This window comes from Marmota monax, unplaced genomic scaffold, assembly GCF_021218885.2.
Source record: "Marmota monax isolate L192 unplaced genomic scaffold, Marmota_monax_Labrador192_F-V1.1 WCK01_AAM20220418_F8-fsc00014, whole genome shotgun sequence".
Taxonomy (NCBI): domain Eukaryota; kingdom Metazoa; phylum Chordata; class Mammalia; order Rodentia; family Sciuridae; genus Marmota; species Marmota monax.
Window position 1 is genome coordinate 25,640,690 of NW_026695222.1, and position 14,273 is coordinate 25,654,962.

A 14,273-nucleotide genomic window follows, 5' to 3' on the forward strand; every position below is an offset into this window, starting at 1 on the left:
AGGTCAGCCTGGGAGCCCAGGGGGAGGGGAGCCTGGGCAGGATGAGGGATGGCAGTGAAATCTGCTCCCTGCAAAAAAGTGGCCTCATTTTATTTCTTTAAATAAAAGCACATATGTGGTTGGTTGGTGATTAAATGAAAATAAAAACCCCACCAACCAGGTTTCCCAGATGTTGGCGGCTGTTGGTCTGTGTATTGACAGGAGTGAAATGGTGAAAAAGAATCCATGATTGTGCAGGTAGAAGGGTTTACGAGACCTTGAGCCATGGAGTTGGAGTGAGCACCATTCACGGTCAAGGGCAGCAAGAAGAGCCTCAGAGAACTTCCTGGGTGCTTAGTTGTATGTGTGCACTGACTGTTCAGATGCAGGGGGGTCTTCAGTCTCTTGAGGCTGTGTTCACAGGAGGCCCTGAAAGTCAGGTGGCTGTGAGTGGGCCCACCCACACGTTCTCTGCTGGGGCATGGGAGACAGGAGGGGCGTCTGCCTGAGGACCTCCACCACTGGGATGTCTGTCTGGTCTCTCTGAAGGTCCTGTGTCCTTGCAGTGATGGCCTCTCTCCCTAGAACTCAGGGCTCTAACCTGTCAGTTAGGGTCAGAAGCAGGGTTACTCTGCCTAGTTCAGCAGAGTCCAAGTAGACCTGCCCCTGACCAGGTGTGGGGCAGGGTGGATCCAGGAGCCAGCTGTTGGAGGCCTGCAGACAGCATGAAGGCCAGTCCCAGATGTGCTTTGTGGTTAGGAGTTAGAACTAACTAACACACTGGCTATTGGTGGTCCCTCCCCTCCACAGGCCCCTCATGCAGGGTGACCATGGGTGCCTGCCTCCTCAGGCCCAGATGGAGGTCAGCCATGCTGCTCGGCTTTGGAGGGGACATCTGATCCCAAGAAGGGGCACATGTCTCTTCAAGGGCAGGTGCCTTGTCTGTGGAGGTGACGGATGACCGAGGTGTCAACATTAGGTTGAGCATGGGGACTTGACTGAGCAACTGCTCGTTTAGCTTGTGTCGGCTCAAATACCTGGGGGACCAGGAACAACCCTGGGGTTGAGTGGGCCATGTCATCTGGTCTCACGCAGCTGTCCAGGAAAAATGGCCAGGTAGGGGGAGGAGGAGGAGGCAAAGTGTGCCCATGTGCTCCCTGCCCAGGCCCAATGTCAAGGCCGAGAGGCCGATGGCGTCTTGTAGATTTCTGTCATACTGTATACAGTATGTCTCAGAAGGACCTCCAGAGCCCAGGATGACCTCATCTTGATTTAACTAGTCACATCTGCAGTGGCCATATTTCTAGATAAGGTCACATTCACAGGGTCTGGAGTTCAGGACTTCAACATCTTTTTGGGGGACACAGTTCAACCTGTATTACCTTGTTTCCCCTTTTCTGAGACCTAAAGAGCCATGATATTTTTGGGTGGCCAGCCCATGCAGCAGGCAGTGAGCCTGGGCCCCACACTTAGAGGTGATGACGGGACTCTCAAAGGGCTGTGCTCTCAGGCACCAGCTTTTCTGGGCCTGGGAGAGGGGGTGTGGGGAGGCAGAGAGCCTCCCAGGAGGCTGGGGAGAAGGCTTTGTGGTTCTGTCCTCAGCTCTAAGAAGCTGGCTCTGAAGGGGTGAGAGCTAAGAATGTGTCAGCTTTTACCTTGCTGTGACCAAAAGACCTGACAAGAACAACATAGAGGGAGGAAAGTTTGTTTGGGGTTTACGGTTTTGGAGGTTTGAGTCCATAGACGGCCAAGTCCATTGCTCTGGGCCCAAGGTGAGACAGAATGTCATGGCGTGAGGGTGAGGTGGAGGAAATCAGCTCAGGACATGGCAACAGGAAGCATACAGAGCTCTGCTCACCAGGGACAAAACATAAACCCCTCGGCAGGTCCCACCTCCTCCAGCCACAGCCTACCTGCCCACAGTGACCACCAGTTAATCCCTTCAAGTGGACTAACCCACTGATTAGGCAAAGCCTCTCACAACCCAGTCATTTTACCTCTAAGCTTTCTTGCATTGTCTGACACATGAGCTTTTTTGGGGGGGGTACCTCATCTAAATGGTAACGGAAACCTTGGGGCTCAGTCAGGCTCTGGGGGCTCCACTGGGAGCAGTGTCTCTGTAGTTCATCTGCTGGGGCTTCGTGGTTGGGAGGCTCTGAGCCCACAGTGTGTGGAGATGGCTCAGGTTCAAAAGGGGTTCTGGCCCCCGGCATTTGGTTACGGAGTTCCTTCAGGAGTGTGTCAGAGGGGTCGAGGCCAGTGCTCAGGGCTGGGGAGGTCCTCGATGATCCTAGGAGGGCGGATTCTTGCACTGGCCACAGCACACCCACCATACCTGTGTAGTGAGGCAGGCTGGTGTGTGGTGGACGCCCTTTTAAGTGGGTTCCCCCAGGTGGACGCATCCTCAGCCCATCAGCCAATGCAGAGAGAAGGTCCTCCTGCTGACTGCAAGGCCTGGCCGGCCACTGGGAGGAAAAGAGTCTCAGTGGAGGGCAGGTGACCGGGTGTGGCTCCCCCTGCCCTGCCCAGCCAGCCCTGAGAGGGCGCCAGCCCACTGCTCCCCAGAAATGGACCTGAGCAGCTTTCACAGGCTGCTCTTCCACATTCTCCCCTGCTCCCACTTTTTGGGGCCAGTTCAAGAGTTCTGAGGACATGCTGGCTGTTCCTCTTTGGCTACCTGGGTGCCCTGACCCCCATGCTCTGGGCAGGGATGGAAATGAGGTGCTGACAGAGGGGCTGATGTCTGTGTTGGAAGGGGCCGGTTGGCCAGCTTGGGCTCATATGGCGACCGGGAGGCGGGGTGGGTTGGTGGAGTGGTTGCCCTAGCACCTTGGGCAGCCCGTCTTCTGGACTTGGCTCAGTGGTGAATCTTGTGCTTCTTTCCACCCTTGAAGCTCTTGTCTTATTCCAGATACCCTCATCCAGGGGAGTCGGGGTCCTCGAGGTGTTGTATTACTCCTGAGAAGCAAGCCTGGGATCTGGCCACAGAAGCCCCGGTCAGCAATCCCATCGTCAATGGGGATCGTGGTAGGGGCAGTTGGAAGCTACGTTAAAGGGCCTAGACAAATGTCCTTAGAATTAAATCACTGTATTTTTAATAAAACATACTTAGAAATTCCCAAAGTTTCAACAAACATACCAACTAAAAAGAAAGTCAGGGAATTTATTTTGCCGTATTTGTTACATTAGCCAAGAACAGGGGTGCTGCATGAAGGTTCTAGAATAGGGACCAGTGAACCCAGAGTATCTAAGGCAGCCTCTGTGTTCTCTGCATGTCTGAGGAGCAAGACGAGGGCGCTCCATGCTCAGGACGTAGGGGTTCCTCACCTGGGCAGGCCCCAGGTGCCAGCTGGTCCCTGTTCACTGCCTCGGTGGGCAGGGGCTGCAGGGCTCAGTAGATGCCTTGCTTAGGCCAGCCCAGCTCTCGGGCGTAGACCCCTTTGCAGCTTCTGATCTCAAAGTCAAGTTGCAGGCTCTTGTTCAGGCCTGGCACTGCCGACCTCCAGCCGATGAAGCCCTGGGACGTCTGTGGGACTGGGGGGGACGGAAGGACCTGGAGTGGAAATACAGATTACTCACCTGGGACCACAGCCGTGTGGGCAGTGTCTGCCAAGGTCCCCAGTAACAGCATCCATGAGGCTGGGCATGGAAAAGACAGACACAAAAGCCATGTCCCTAACACATACTGAGCGTGAGCACATCCCTGGTCCCAGCCGCGGCTCACCTCTTTCCTGAAGGTAAAGAACACTGAACCCGTTTGTTCACCATGTAATGCTTCGAATACTTAATTTATGCAATTCATGACATCCAGTAAAATAACCTTTGTTTAGTGAAAGAGTCAAAAAAAGTTAAGGCTCAGAAGTATCAAATATTACAGTCCTCACTGTCCTTTATAAAATATAGGACAATATATTGTCAGGTGGCATTCTGGCAATATGGATACATCTTCCTGCCCAAACTGTGGGAATGAAAAGCAACTGAAATTAATTTAAAAATCAAAAGGAAACAGGCTTCTATCTGAAATGAGAAAGCACAGCTTCCTTCATCCATTCCTCGGGAACACTTGGAACTTTTGGAAAGTGCGGGTACGTGTTTAGGCAGGTTCCCTCCTTTTAAAATAATTCCTTCTGCTTTCATACGTATTTGCACAAAAGCGGCGAGGAGGAACGTTTGTCCTCGCAGAAGAGCTTCACCAGGCCCGGGGCTGAGCTCACTCTAACGGGATTCTCCAGCCAGACCAAGGGGGAGGTGACATCCCAGGTGGCCACCACTTGTGGAGGAAGCCCCTTCACACATGTTCTAGAAGAAGTAGGGAAATTAATCTGCTGAGGGCCACAGGTAGGGAGGGTCGCCCCCCAGAGGGCCTGAGTGTCCCCGAGCCAGTTGTGGATGCTCCCATTCAGTAGGGAAGACAAGTCAGTGCTGCCCACCCGGCCCGGCCCTGGGAGCAGACCAGGGCTTCAGTCTCTCTCCAGAGCAAAGAAGGGACGGAGGGAACAGCAGCCCACGATGTCCTACTTCACCCCCTAGACGGCAGAGACACCGACACTGTGGCTAACTAGGGCACTGCAGGATTAAGAGCAGGATTGCAGTTATCACTAAAAGTGGAACTGCGGTCGCTCAGCACGTGTCCCGACATCCCCATGTCTGCACACCCCATGCCAGCCTCAGGGCGAGGTGTAGCAGCCATGGCCATAACTCCGTGCCCCCAAAGGGGTGTGTTCAGTGCACCTTTGACTGCGTGCTCCGAGGCGCAGCAACCCCAGGACAGGCTTCTAAGAGACACGGGAGCAGAAAAGGGTGTTCAGTGTAAGAGGACACTGGGTGACAGGGTGGCAGGGCTGGAGGCTGCCCACGCCTGTCTCTGCAGTCTACCCAGGTGGGGACACAGCACTGGTGACAGTGGCGCCCAGAGCTGCTCACAGGCTTTGGGTATTAAGGTCACCTTTAACAGTGAATTGCTGGGCAAAGTTAGTCACCCAAAGGGGACAGGAGGTGGAAAAGGGAAGCCATGTCCCTTTGCTGGGCAAGTGCAGAGTGAAGCAGAGGCCACTTCCTTTCCACTTGACTCAGGGTCCTTGTCCCATGCACTGAGTCCCACCAGCTCTGCCTGGTGTGTGCGGCTGGGACCTCTGGCTTGCTGTGGGGCAGGAGGCTCCCCGGGAGGAGCCACATGCCCTCCTCTTCCCTGTGGCTGGCCAGGAGGGGATTCTGCTCTTGTTCTGTGTCCCTCGGTCCATTGAGAGGGGGTGATGCTGGTTGCAGGTGCCACCCCTGGGCAGGCACTGGGACATTAGTGGCAGAGGGAAGCCCAGCCCAAGTACAGGCAAGGCATTGGCAGGGACGGCTGTGGCTGAGAGACAGCAGAGGGGAACGGAGCCCTGGCCACAGTTCTTTTCTGGGCGGGGCGGGGGGGGGGTTTGAGAGTTGGGACCTGCAGGAGCTGGCGGTAGGAGGGTCTCACAGGCACATGGCGCACGGGAACGCCTTGGGAGGAGCATCCCCAATGTCGGCTCCTGGTGACAGTGTGGATGGGGATTTTGGTTATCTTCTTATTTATATTTTTTTATATTTCTAAAGAGTTTCTAACAGTGACTCTGTTACCTTGTCATCGGGGAGAATCCTCCACACGTCTCAGTGGTGTCCTTTCTGCCCTTCCCCGTCCTCCGCCCTTCTTCCTTCTCCGCACAGGTCCACACTCACTGAATGCCCCCGAGTGTCCACCCGTGCCAGTGCCCATCGGACCCCAAGGACATGTCAGGAAAAGGGAGTCCCTCCATCTGGTCCCATCTGCCCCTTGGTCATGGGTTTTGTCCCCTCTCCCCATCAGCCACGGAATACCTCCACAGTGACAGAGGGCAGAGCCCAGGAACAGTGACAGGCCTGTGAGAGGAAGCCTGGGGACACGCAAAGCTTAATGATTTCTAGAGGCATCTGGCTCAGGTCCTCACTGGCAAGGTCTCAGGGGGACACCATCATGTCCTCTCTTCTCTGGGACTGTGAGGTCACTCCTGCTCACCATCCTATATCCATTCTCTCCTTAGTGACCAGAGCAAGCTTCAGACCATCCCATGGCCCTGCTGGCTATATCCCGAGGCTTCCATTCAGACCAGACTCCCCAGCTCCCACTGCCTCCCAGGTCCAGCCTCTCTGTCCCCACCTGCCCTCCACCCACTGCCTCCCAGGTCCAGCCTCTCTGTCCCCACCTGCCCTCCACCCACTGCCTCCCAGGTCCAGCCTCTATGACCCCACCTGCCCTCCACCCACTGCCTCCCAGGTCCAGCCTCTCTGTCTCCACCTGCCCTCCACCCACTGCCTCCCAGGTCCAGCCTCTCTGTCTCCACCTGCCCTCCACCCACTGCCTCCCAGGTCCAGCCTCTCTGTCTCCACCTGCCCTCCACCCACTGCATGAGTCTCCAGCCACAGGCTACCCTTTGCTGCCCCTGAAACAGGCCAAGCTTTGTTCAGCCTCAGGACCTTGATACGCGCTGTTCCTCTTCCTGGAATGCTTGGCCCTTGCCATCCCCCAGTCCTGGCTGAACAGGCATCTCTACAGGGAGCCAGCCCCACCCAGCCCTTCTCCCCTGTCACTTCCCCTGGAGTTTCCCTGCACAGTGCCCCAGTGCTGGCTGCGTGTCTGATGTCGGCTCCCACCCAGGCCTGTGGGCTGGCCCTCGTCTTCTTGCTCACCACCGTGCACCTGGTGCCTGGGCACTGCTGACTTAGCAGCCTTATAGGTGCGGGGTCCTGCCAGGTCTTTCCCACACACCACCCTGAGCTCTGGCAGGTGCTCAGCTGAGCCCATGACAGTGGTGCTGAGGAGGAACTGGAGACAGAGAGGCCAAGAGACGCGCCCAGGACCACACAGGAGGGGAGCAACGGCGCGGGACTTGCACCGGGGGTCTCATTTTGGAGCCCCCCCGCCCTGTTTTCTGGGCGGAACCCCTCATGTCCTTGGCCTGCCTCTGTGTCTGCTTTGGCAGGTGTGATGTGTCACCTGCTGTTCCACATCTGGGCTGGAAAGGGTGTGGGCACCAGGTGGCTGGCACGCCAGGCACCGCTCTGTTTGCCTTTGGCAGTTGAGTGAGACGGCTTTCAGCCAGGGCCATTTCTCACTTAGGAAACTGAGAATTTTAGCACGACTTTGCAAACCTTGATGTACTTCTCCACAGGGGTCATTTGCCGGATGTGGAAACGCTCCGGAAGCTGGATTTTGGGCTTTGGGGTGCGGGATTCTTCTTCACCCTTGATTAACTGAAAGATAATCCAGAGATGGAGGCCTCAGGCTAAGGCTCCCCACGTCCCCCCCCCCCCCAGAAATCACACTTGACAGATGACAGACGTGGGCTCGGGATATTGGGTGGAGCCAGTCCCAGTCACACAGCCCGAGCAGCGTGTGGGGACGGCGCACACGCCACCTCGAGGACTGCTCCCCTCCTCCTGATCGAAGCCTGCTAGCTCAGGTCCTGTGCGGTGACTGGAGCAACCCTCACGGGCTCTGGACTCAAAGGAAAAGAATGCCAACGTCTCGAGACCAACCTTCCAAACCGTCTAGGAGAGCCCCCGCCCCCCTGAATAGTTAAAGCAATTTTGAACTCTGAGAACCCAATTTAATTACATATAAGGACTATTAACACAGACTGATTTTATGCATATTATAATAATAAGGCCTCATTTATGCATAAAATTTCAAATTGTATAACTCTAAGAATCTAAAAAAACTCATTAAGAGTGGCATAATTTCAAAGCCAGTGTGGGGGGTGCTGTAGATGGTTCCCACTGTCTTGAATCATAGTGTTTGAGTGATGTGGCTCTTGGGTGCTGTGTCCCTCCCAAGAAGGGTGGCTTCGTGGTTTGGGCCAGAGGTCCTCTGAGAAGTGGCAAGCTGGCCAGCGCCCAGGGAAGCCCATGTGAGCCTTTTGTGTGTCTACATGGTGTTTTTGTAAGTCACGTGCCCTGGACGCAGATACTTGAACAAGGAATGTCTTGAATAAGCGGATGTGTGCCTGGCCTGCGTGGCAGCCCTCGCTGGGCTGGCGGTGGCTGCCTCTTTGCCAGCGTCCCCACCGCTTCCTATTAATGGTGTTTGGCCTCTTCTCCTGCTTGTCACTTGCTGGGCTTGTAGTGCCCCTCACAATCACCCACTTCACAGATAGGAAGGGTGAGGTCAGACGGCTGTGGAGCTAGACCCACCAGCTTCTCTTGTTGGCATGTCCCTTATTAGTCGTGGGACTTTGCAGTCCTTTGAGACCAATTCCTGATCTGTTCAGAGGACATAAAGTGGCAGCTCTTTCTGCACAGGGCCCTGGTGCAGATTAAACAAGCTGGTTCTGCTGAAGTACTCAGCACGTGCCTGGCACATAGTAGGCGCTCAGTCACTGGTGAAGGCAAGGAGATGTCTGCTTTCAAGCTTAATAATCTTTGCCTACCACACACTCTTTAATCCTATTCTTGCACTTGCTAACCACTTAGTCTCCAAAATGATGGACTCTGTGATGTCAAGGTTTATGCTTACCTCCTCCACAGGGGTTGTTAAAAATCCCCAGTTCTGGGGCCAGTTTTTCCGTGCTTCGGATTCAGCCTTCAGACGGTATTTCCTGAAAAAGAGAGTTCCTAGGTGCTGGGCAATATTTGATAAAGGTTCCAGCCACAGACTGCAGAAGAGCATAAACTTCCCATTTTTTTTGCGCACTGAATGGGTGGTGGTTATGCTGGGGATGGAGCTGGGAGCCAGAGAGCCCAGGCCCCAGGGCTGAGCAGGCTGAAGGAAATGAGTCCCTGGGGCTGCTGCATGGGGGAGTTGGCAGTGCCAGACAAGGACAGGGCCACTCCATGAGAGGGGACTGAATAGCCCCTGGCCCTGGTGCCCCACAGTCATGGGTATACATTAAGTAATTCTGTAAGTACCCTGTTCCTCCAGGCAAGGACTGGCATGAGGGGGCAGGATTTAAGAAGGGGCTCTGTCCTGCCTGACTTGATGCCCAGCCCCTTCTTAAATATCACACCCCAGGGGCCTCACTCACTAGGTAACCCAGCCTGCTTTCCTGCTTGTTGAATATGATTTCTACATAACTACCTGTGAGCTGAGCTGAGTGCAGTTGGCAAGCTGGTGTGTCACATTTTGCAGATACCCAATTAAACATTACTTGTTTCGATTTTTAGTTCCTTCTGTTTTGGAATCAATATCTGCACCTCTCCCCCATCTCAAGGTTTTTGGAGGCCCTGACCAAGCTCTTGGTCCTGTGCATCTAAGGCAGAGTCTGTTTCTAACAGAGATCTAACAGGGGCCAAAAATATGAGTTGCATATGTAATTGGTAAATTTTCATGTAGCCATATCGAAAAGAAAGCAACAATCACCAAGTGATGTTAATTTAAATAATACGGTTTTTGCATGAATCTTTGAAATCTGTTGTGTATTTTACACTTACAGCTAATTCCAATTTGGACCAGTTACATTCCAAGTGATTAATAGCCGTGTTGGACTTGGACAGCACAGTCCAAGCTTTTAATAAGGCCCGGTTCACAGAGGAGGGGCCATCTGATTTGGGCACTGAGTGATGAGTAGGAGGAGTCTGCCTGGTGAAGGAAGGAAAGGGCATTCCAGGCAGAGGGACAGGCCCTGCCACGGGGCTAGTCCCTGCTGGGGATACATGAATGAATACAAAGATTTTTTTTTTTTAAATTAATGTTGTGATAGGGATCACCATGCTGGTTTTCCACATGTGAAAGTGATATAAAGTTTTCAATAATTTTTTTTTTTCAGTGAAACAGCCAAATTAAACACAAATATGGAGTGACTTATGCAGGTGTCTCAGGAAAAGGATGACAACACAGAGCTGGGGTATAGGCAGCTGAAGTTGAGGGGTGAGCAAGCTTGAGCTGACCCTGAAACTCCCTTCATTCAAATCAGCAGCTGCCCCTATGGACTGCTTTGAAAGAGATGGAGTAACAGTGGCAGTCCTCCGGAATGCCAAGGGAGGCTCACTGCAGGGTCTGCTGGCATCCATCGTAGGGAAAAATGGATCTAGTTTTTAAATTAAAATTTCTTATTACTTAAAACTACAGGAAAATTGAGAAATAAAGTGCTTACGTATTCTCCTTCTAATTGAACAATTATTAACAGTTTTGTTTCTTTTTTAAAAAATCAGTAAATCTTAAAAATCACACTTCCTAACTGGCCCCAACAGGCTGACCTGTGCGATTGTTCCAAAATCTTTCCCACCTTCAGGGCGGGCGGGCAGGAGTTGGGGGGGAACCCTGTGGTGGCTCTCTGTCCCTATATTGTCCCCTTTCCTCAGGGTGCTCCACTGTCCTCTGAGCACTCTCCTGGCGCCCAGAGGTCCACCATCTCTGGACTTGGTGGGAACCGAAGCTGCCAGGTGAGGACAGCCCGTCCCGGGGAAGAGGACCCTGCCCTTACCAGATCTCGTCCTGGGCCACCAGGTTCATGCGCTCGGCGCCCGCGGTGCCAAGCTGTCTCTGAGCCATGAGCCCGGGGTTTCCGTGCACGAGCGTGCACTCTCAGGACCTGGGCTCGCGTCTCCTGTCGCTAGGGAGACCGGTTGCCAGGCAACGCAGGACGCAGGCAGAGGCGTTGCGCACCTAGAGTGGGTGGGGCGCTGGGCGCTTGTTGAGAGCCTCTGTGCTAGCGTCGGAGCCCTGGGTGCACCAGGCTGCCCACGTGCTGCTCCGAGGGACACCTCTAGGCCTGACACCTCTCCTGGTTTAAATCCCTTCCTGCAAGGGAGTCGCAGTTACAGTCCCCACTAGGGCCTTGTCCACCACCCTGCAGAGCAGCTCCATGTGATCTCCATGTGACCTTCCTGTAGGTGGAGTCATCCCGAGGCCTACTCTGTGCTGGCCTCGATTGTCCAGTGTTACTTTGCCCAGTGTCCACCCGCCCTGTGGCCAGTAGCCCTCTGTTCATTTCTACCCCTGAATAGTGTTCCATTCTGGGGCTCTCGGACACAGCATGTGGGTCTTTGCACTCTGTGAAAGGCCTGCTCTGAACATCACTGCAAGTGTCTTTTGGAGAATGTATGGATGCACCATATGCTCTAAGATGATCCCAAAATGAAGTCGATTCCCAGTTGCTATCACCCCAGACCCAGCACCTACACTGCCTTCCTCGGTGCTCATCAGCGCTGGTCATGTTTGTTGATTGGCTCACCAACAGGGTTTGGAGGCCACTCAGCTGGGGTTGCCCTCTCCTGATGAGCCCACACTAAGCAGTGGGTGCTCTTCTTGGTGTTGAAATGCCTGGCCAAGGTCCCAGGTTGGGACATCCCTACTGCCCACCCAGACAGATTAGCGATGGGCCAGGTGGGGACTGGAAGTGTCTGAATCGAACTCAATCCATTAACTGCTCAGTCTTGTGGCCGAGCTGCTAGGGAGGCCATGAGCTGGGCCGGCTGTGCGGGTGGACAGGTCTTCAGGTGGACGGGGCATTCTTGTCTTTTCTCCAAGGTAGATGTTCTGGGAAGAGTTAAGTGGGTGGCTGGGAAGAGACCCTCCTGTCGGGTGAGGGGGAATTCTGCTCCCCCTTGGGAAGCTCCTAGCCCAGTTCTGTTCCAACAATTAAGTGAGGATGGACGCCGGGCTGGCTGAGTGTCTGTCTGCGCCTGACACCAAGGTCATGCTACGTGTGCAGCAGCCCACGTGTCTGATGCCAGCTGAGCTCTGGGGACACTGGAGGGAGCTGCAGTGACAAGGAGTTGCCATGCCAATGTCCACTGTCCTCAGAAACTGAGGTGGATGGATAATGCAGCACGTGGGCACCCACATGAGACATCATGCCAGGGGGAGACATATGTTCTGGATAAGGTCAAATCAGGGTATGGTGCCATAGTGACAGGGACAGGGGAGGGCTGTGGAGGCACTCTTAGAAAGAGTGGTCAGGGGAGGCCTTTCTGAGGAGAGGACATCTGAGTACAGATCTGGTGAGGGAGGGGCTCTGAAAAGGGATGGAAAAGTTGTCTGTGGGGCAGTGCAAATGTCCTGGGGAAGAGGCAATGTCAGGGGGTTTGAAGAACCCTGGAAATGAAACAGGGAGAGTTTCCTGGAAATGGAACAGGCCAATCCCCTGACTTCTGGAAGTCAGTCTAGCAAGATGAGTGTAGCCCCCTATGTGAGATGACAGGTGTATGTATGTGATTCAGGGTGAGCAGAAAAGTGCACAGGAAGTGATGAGTGGGCTGGGTGTTGAAGGATGCATGAGAGTTCACTGATGTCCACCCTCCTCAGAAATATCTGCACAGGGGAGTGCGTCCAGAACTAGACTACTGTGGTCAAGTGGACAGGTTTGAGGAGGTGACGTGGGCTCAGCTCTCTGCTCTACCTCTTCCTAGTGACCGTGGGCAAGTTGCCTACCCTCTCTGAGCCCTAGTTTCCCCATCTGTGGAGGACCCCCTTCTCTCTGTGAAACAAGAAATTCATGGGTCTCTGGAAAACCATTTCTGCACCTCATACTTTTTAATTTTCTTGACAAAATTGCCCTTCAGCAGAGATTTCAAGTGGGAAGAGCGGAGAGCCTGGGGGGACGGCCACCCTGCCGACTGCGTGTGGGGAACGGAGGCAATATTTACAGCCCGCACGAGGTTCGCTGTGTTCCTGTGTATTAATATTTTTTGGCCTTCTCTCAGTTCTTGGGGACAGTTTATTTTTTATTTTTTTTCATTTTGCTGTTGCTTTATAAAACATTTTGACAGCGGACGCCAACTGCTTCTTTTTTAGTTTTTAAGCTTAAACAGTTTTCTTTTTTATTGGATGATTTTTTTTTTCTGTAACCGAAGCCTGCTTTGTGGGTGCTTGGTTTCTGCCAGCAGGGCCCCCGTTGCCACAGCACAGGTGACACTCAGGTGCCCCAGGGCAGAGGCCAAAGCCTCGTTCTCAGAGAGTCAGGGCAGGGGTGCATCTGACGGCCTGGCGGGGCCTGCGGACCCCGAGCTCTGTCTTTGCGCGCCCATCATGTGCCTTCGCCTGGCCCAGGCCTCTGCTCTTGCCTGCAGGCGGTCCACACACCCCCAGCGGCGGCTGGCATCATCCAGGGCTTGGGGAGGAGGAAGGAGCCGCCCCCCCACATTGCCCTGGAGACCACCCTCACAGGCCCTCTCCGTTTGGCCCACTGACCAGTTACTGCTCCAGTTAGGGCCCCAGCAGGCTGAGGCCCTTAAGCTGCCCTTGGCCTCCCTAGCCTCCCCTCCCAGCGCCCAGCCTGTGAGCAAAGCCCAGCCCCAGGCCCACCGCGAGAGGCAGGGAAAGCAAGCAGAAGCCAGGGAGACCCAGTTTTGACCAAACTGTGCCAGCCGTGGCCATCTAAGGTGGGAAGTGCCCAGAGGCTGGGGCAGCGCCTGGGCTGCCCTCCAGCTTCCCAGTGGACACACATTCCCCCACCTCCAATCCCACCTGGCCGGAAGTGTGCTGTGTCCTGAAGGTGACAGACACAAGCACCAGCTGAGTTCCAGGGGCTCTAGGTGCCTAATGCCTGTTGTTCCCTCACTTTCTTTAGCTGGGCTGCCGACTGGGGGGTTTGAGGTCCCCTGGATGGGGGAGACTGCCCACAGAGGGTCAGAGAACATTGTGAAGGGAAACTGGAACAGTGGGTAGAAGGGGCCGGAGGGAGATGGTTCCATAAAGCGACAGCCCCCGTTCATCACTCCCGGGGACCTGGCTAACTCCTCCCGACACCTGAGACTAGAGGACAGGACAGCTGTGCCCGGCTGTTCTCTCCATTATTCAGTGGTGTTTATCAAGTCTCTCAAACGCCCTGGGCCTTGAGCCAGGTCCTGGAACCTAGCAGGGAGCAGGCAGACTTAGTTCAACCCTCAGGAGGCTCCCTGCACCAGAGGAGTTCCAGATATTGTTATAAAAACGTACATGGTGATGTGGAGTCAGGAGGGCTCTTGGTGGTTGGTCAGGGCTCCCCAGAAACAGCAGAGGAATTGGGCCTGCAGGCCTTGGGGTGCAATGAGCCCATTTTCTATTGCTATAAGGTGACACCTGAGGCTAGGTAATCTGTAAAGAAAAGCGGCTGATTGGACTCAGTCCTGGACGTTCAAGAGCACACTGCTGGCCTCTGCTCAGCTCCAGTGAGGGCTTCATGGCGGATGGCATCAATGGCAGGAGCATAGGCAGAAGAGATCACGTGGTGAGACAGGAAGCCAAGGAGGGGGAGAGGCCAGGCTTGCTTTTTGATTTTTTTGGTACCAGAGATCGAACCCAGGAGCACTTGGCCAATGAGCCTCATCCCCAGCCCTATTTTATATTTTATTTAGGGACAAGGTCTCACTGAGCT

General features: G+C 54.3%; 1 protein-coding gene across 1 annotated transcript; it reads right to left on the reverse strand.

The window, feature by feature from the left end:
• Positions 1 to 3,122: 3,122 nt before the first annotated feature.
• Positions 3,123 to 10,536, reverse strand: Cimip1 (ciliary microtubule inner protein 1). Its single transcript, XM_046433596.2, has 4 exons — positions 10,401 to 10,536; positions 8,495 to 8,576; positions 7,132 to 7,233; positions 3,123 to 3,532 (listed from the first exon to the last, which is right to left on the reverse strand). The coding sequence occupies exons 1-4, from the start codon at positions 10,466 to 10,468 to the stop codon at positions 3,371 to 3,373; spliced, it is 414 nt and encodes a 137-aa protein (XP_046289552.1). The 5' UTR covers positions 10,469 to 10,536; the 3' UTR covers positions 3,123 to 3,370.
• Positions 10,537 to 14,273: the final 3,737 nt, after the last annotated feature.

Coding starts and splice junctions, on each gene's coding strand:
- Cimip1 (XM_046433596.2), bottom strand. CDS start 10,468: ATGGCTCAGAGACAGCTTGGCACCGCGGGCGCCGAGCGCATGAACCTG. Junction 7,234..8,494: donor TAACAACCCCTGTGGAGGAG/GTAAGCATAAAC, acceptor ATTATCTTTCAG/TTAATCAAGGGTGAAGAAGA. Junction 3,533..7,131: donor CTGTGGAGAAGTACATCAAG/GTTTGCAAAGTC, acceptor TTTCCACTCCAG/GTCCTTCCGTCCCCCCCAGT.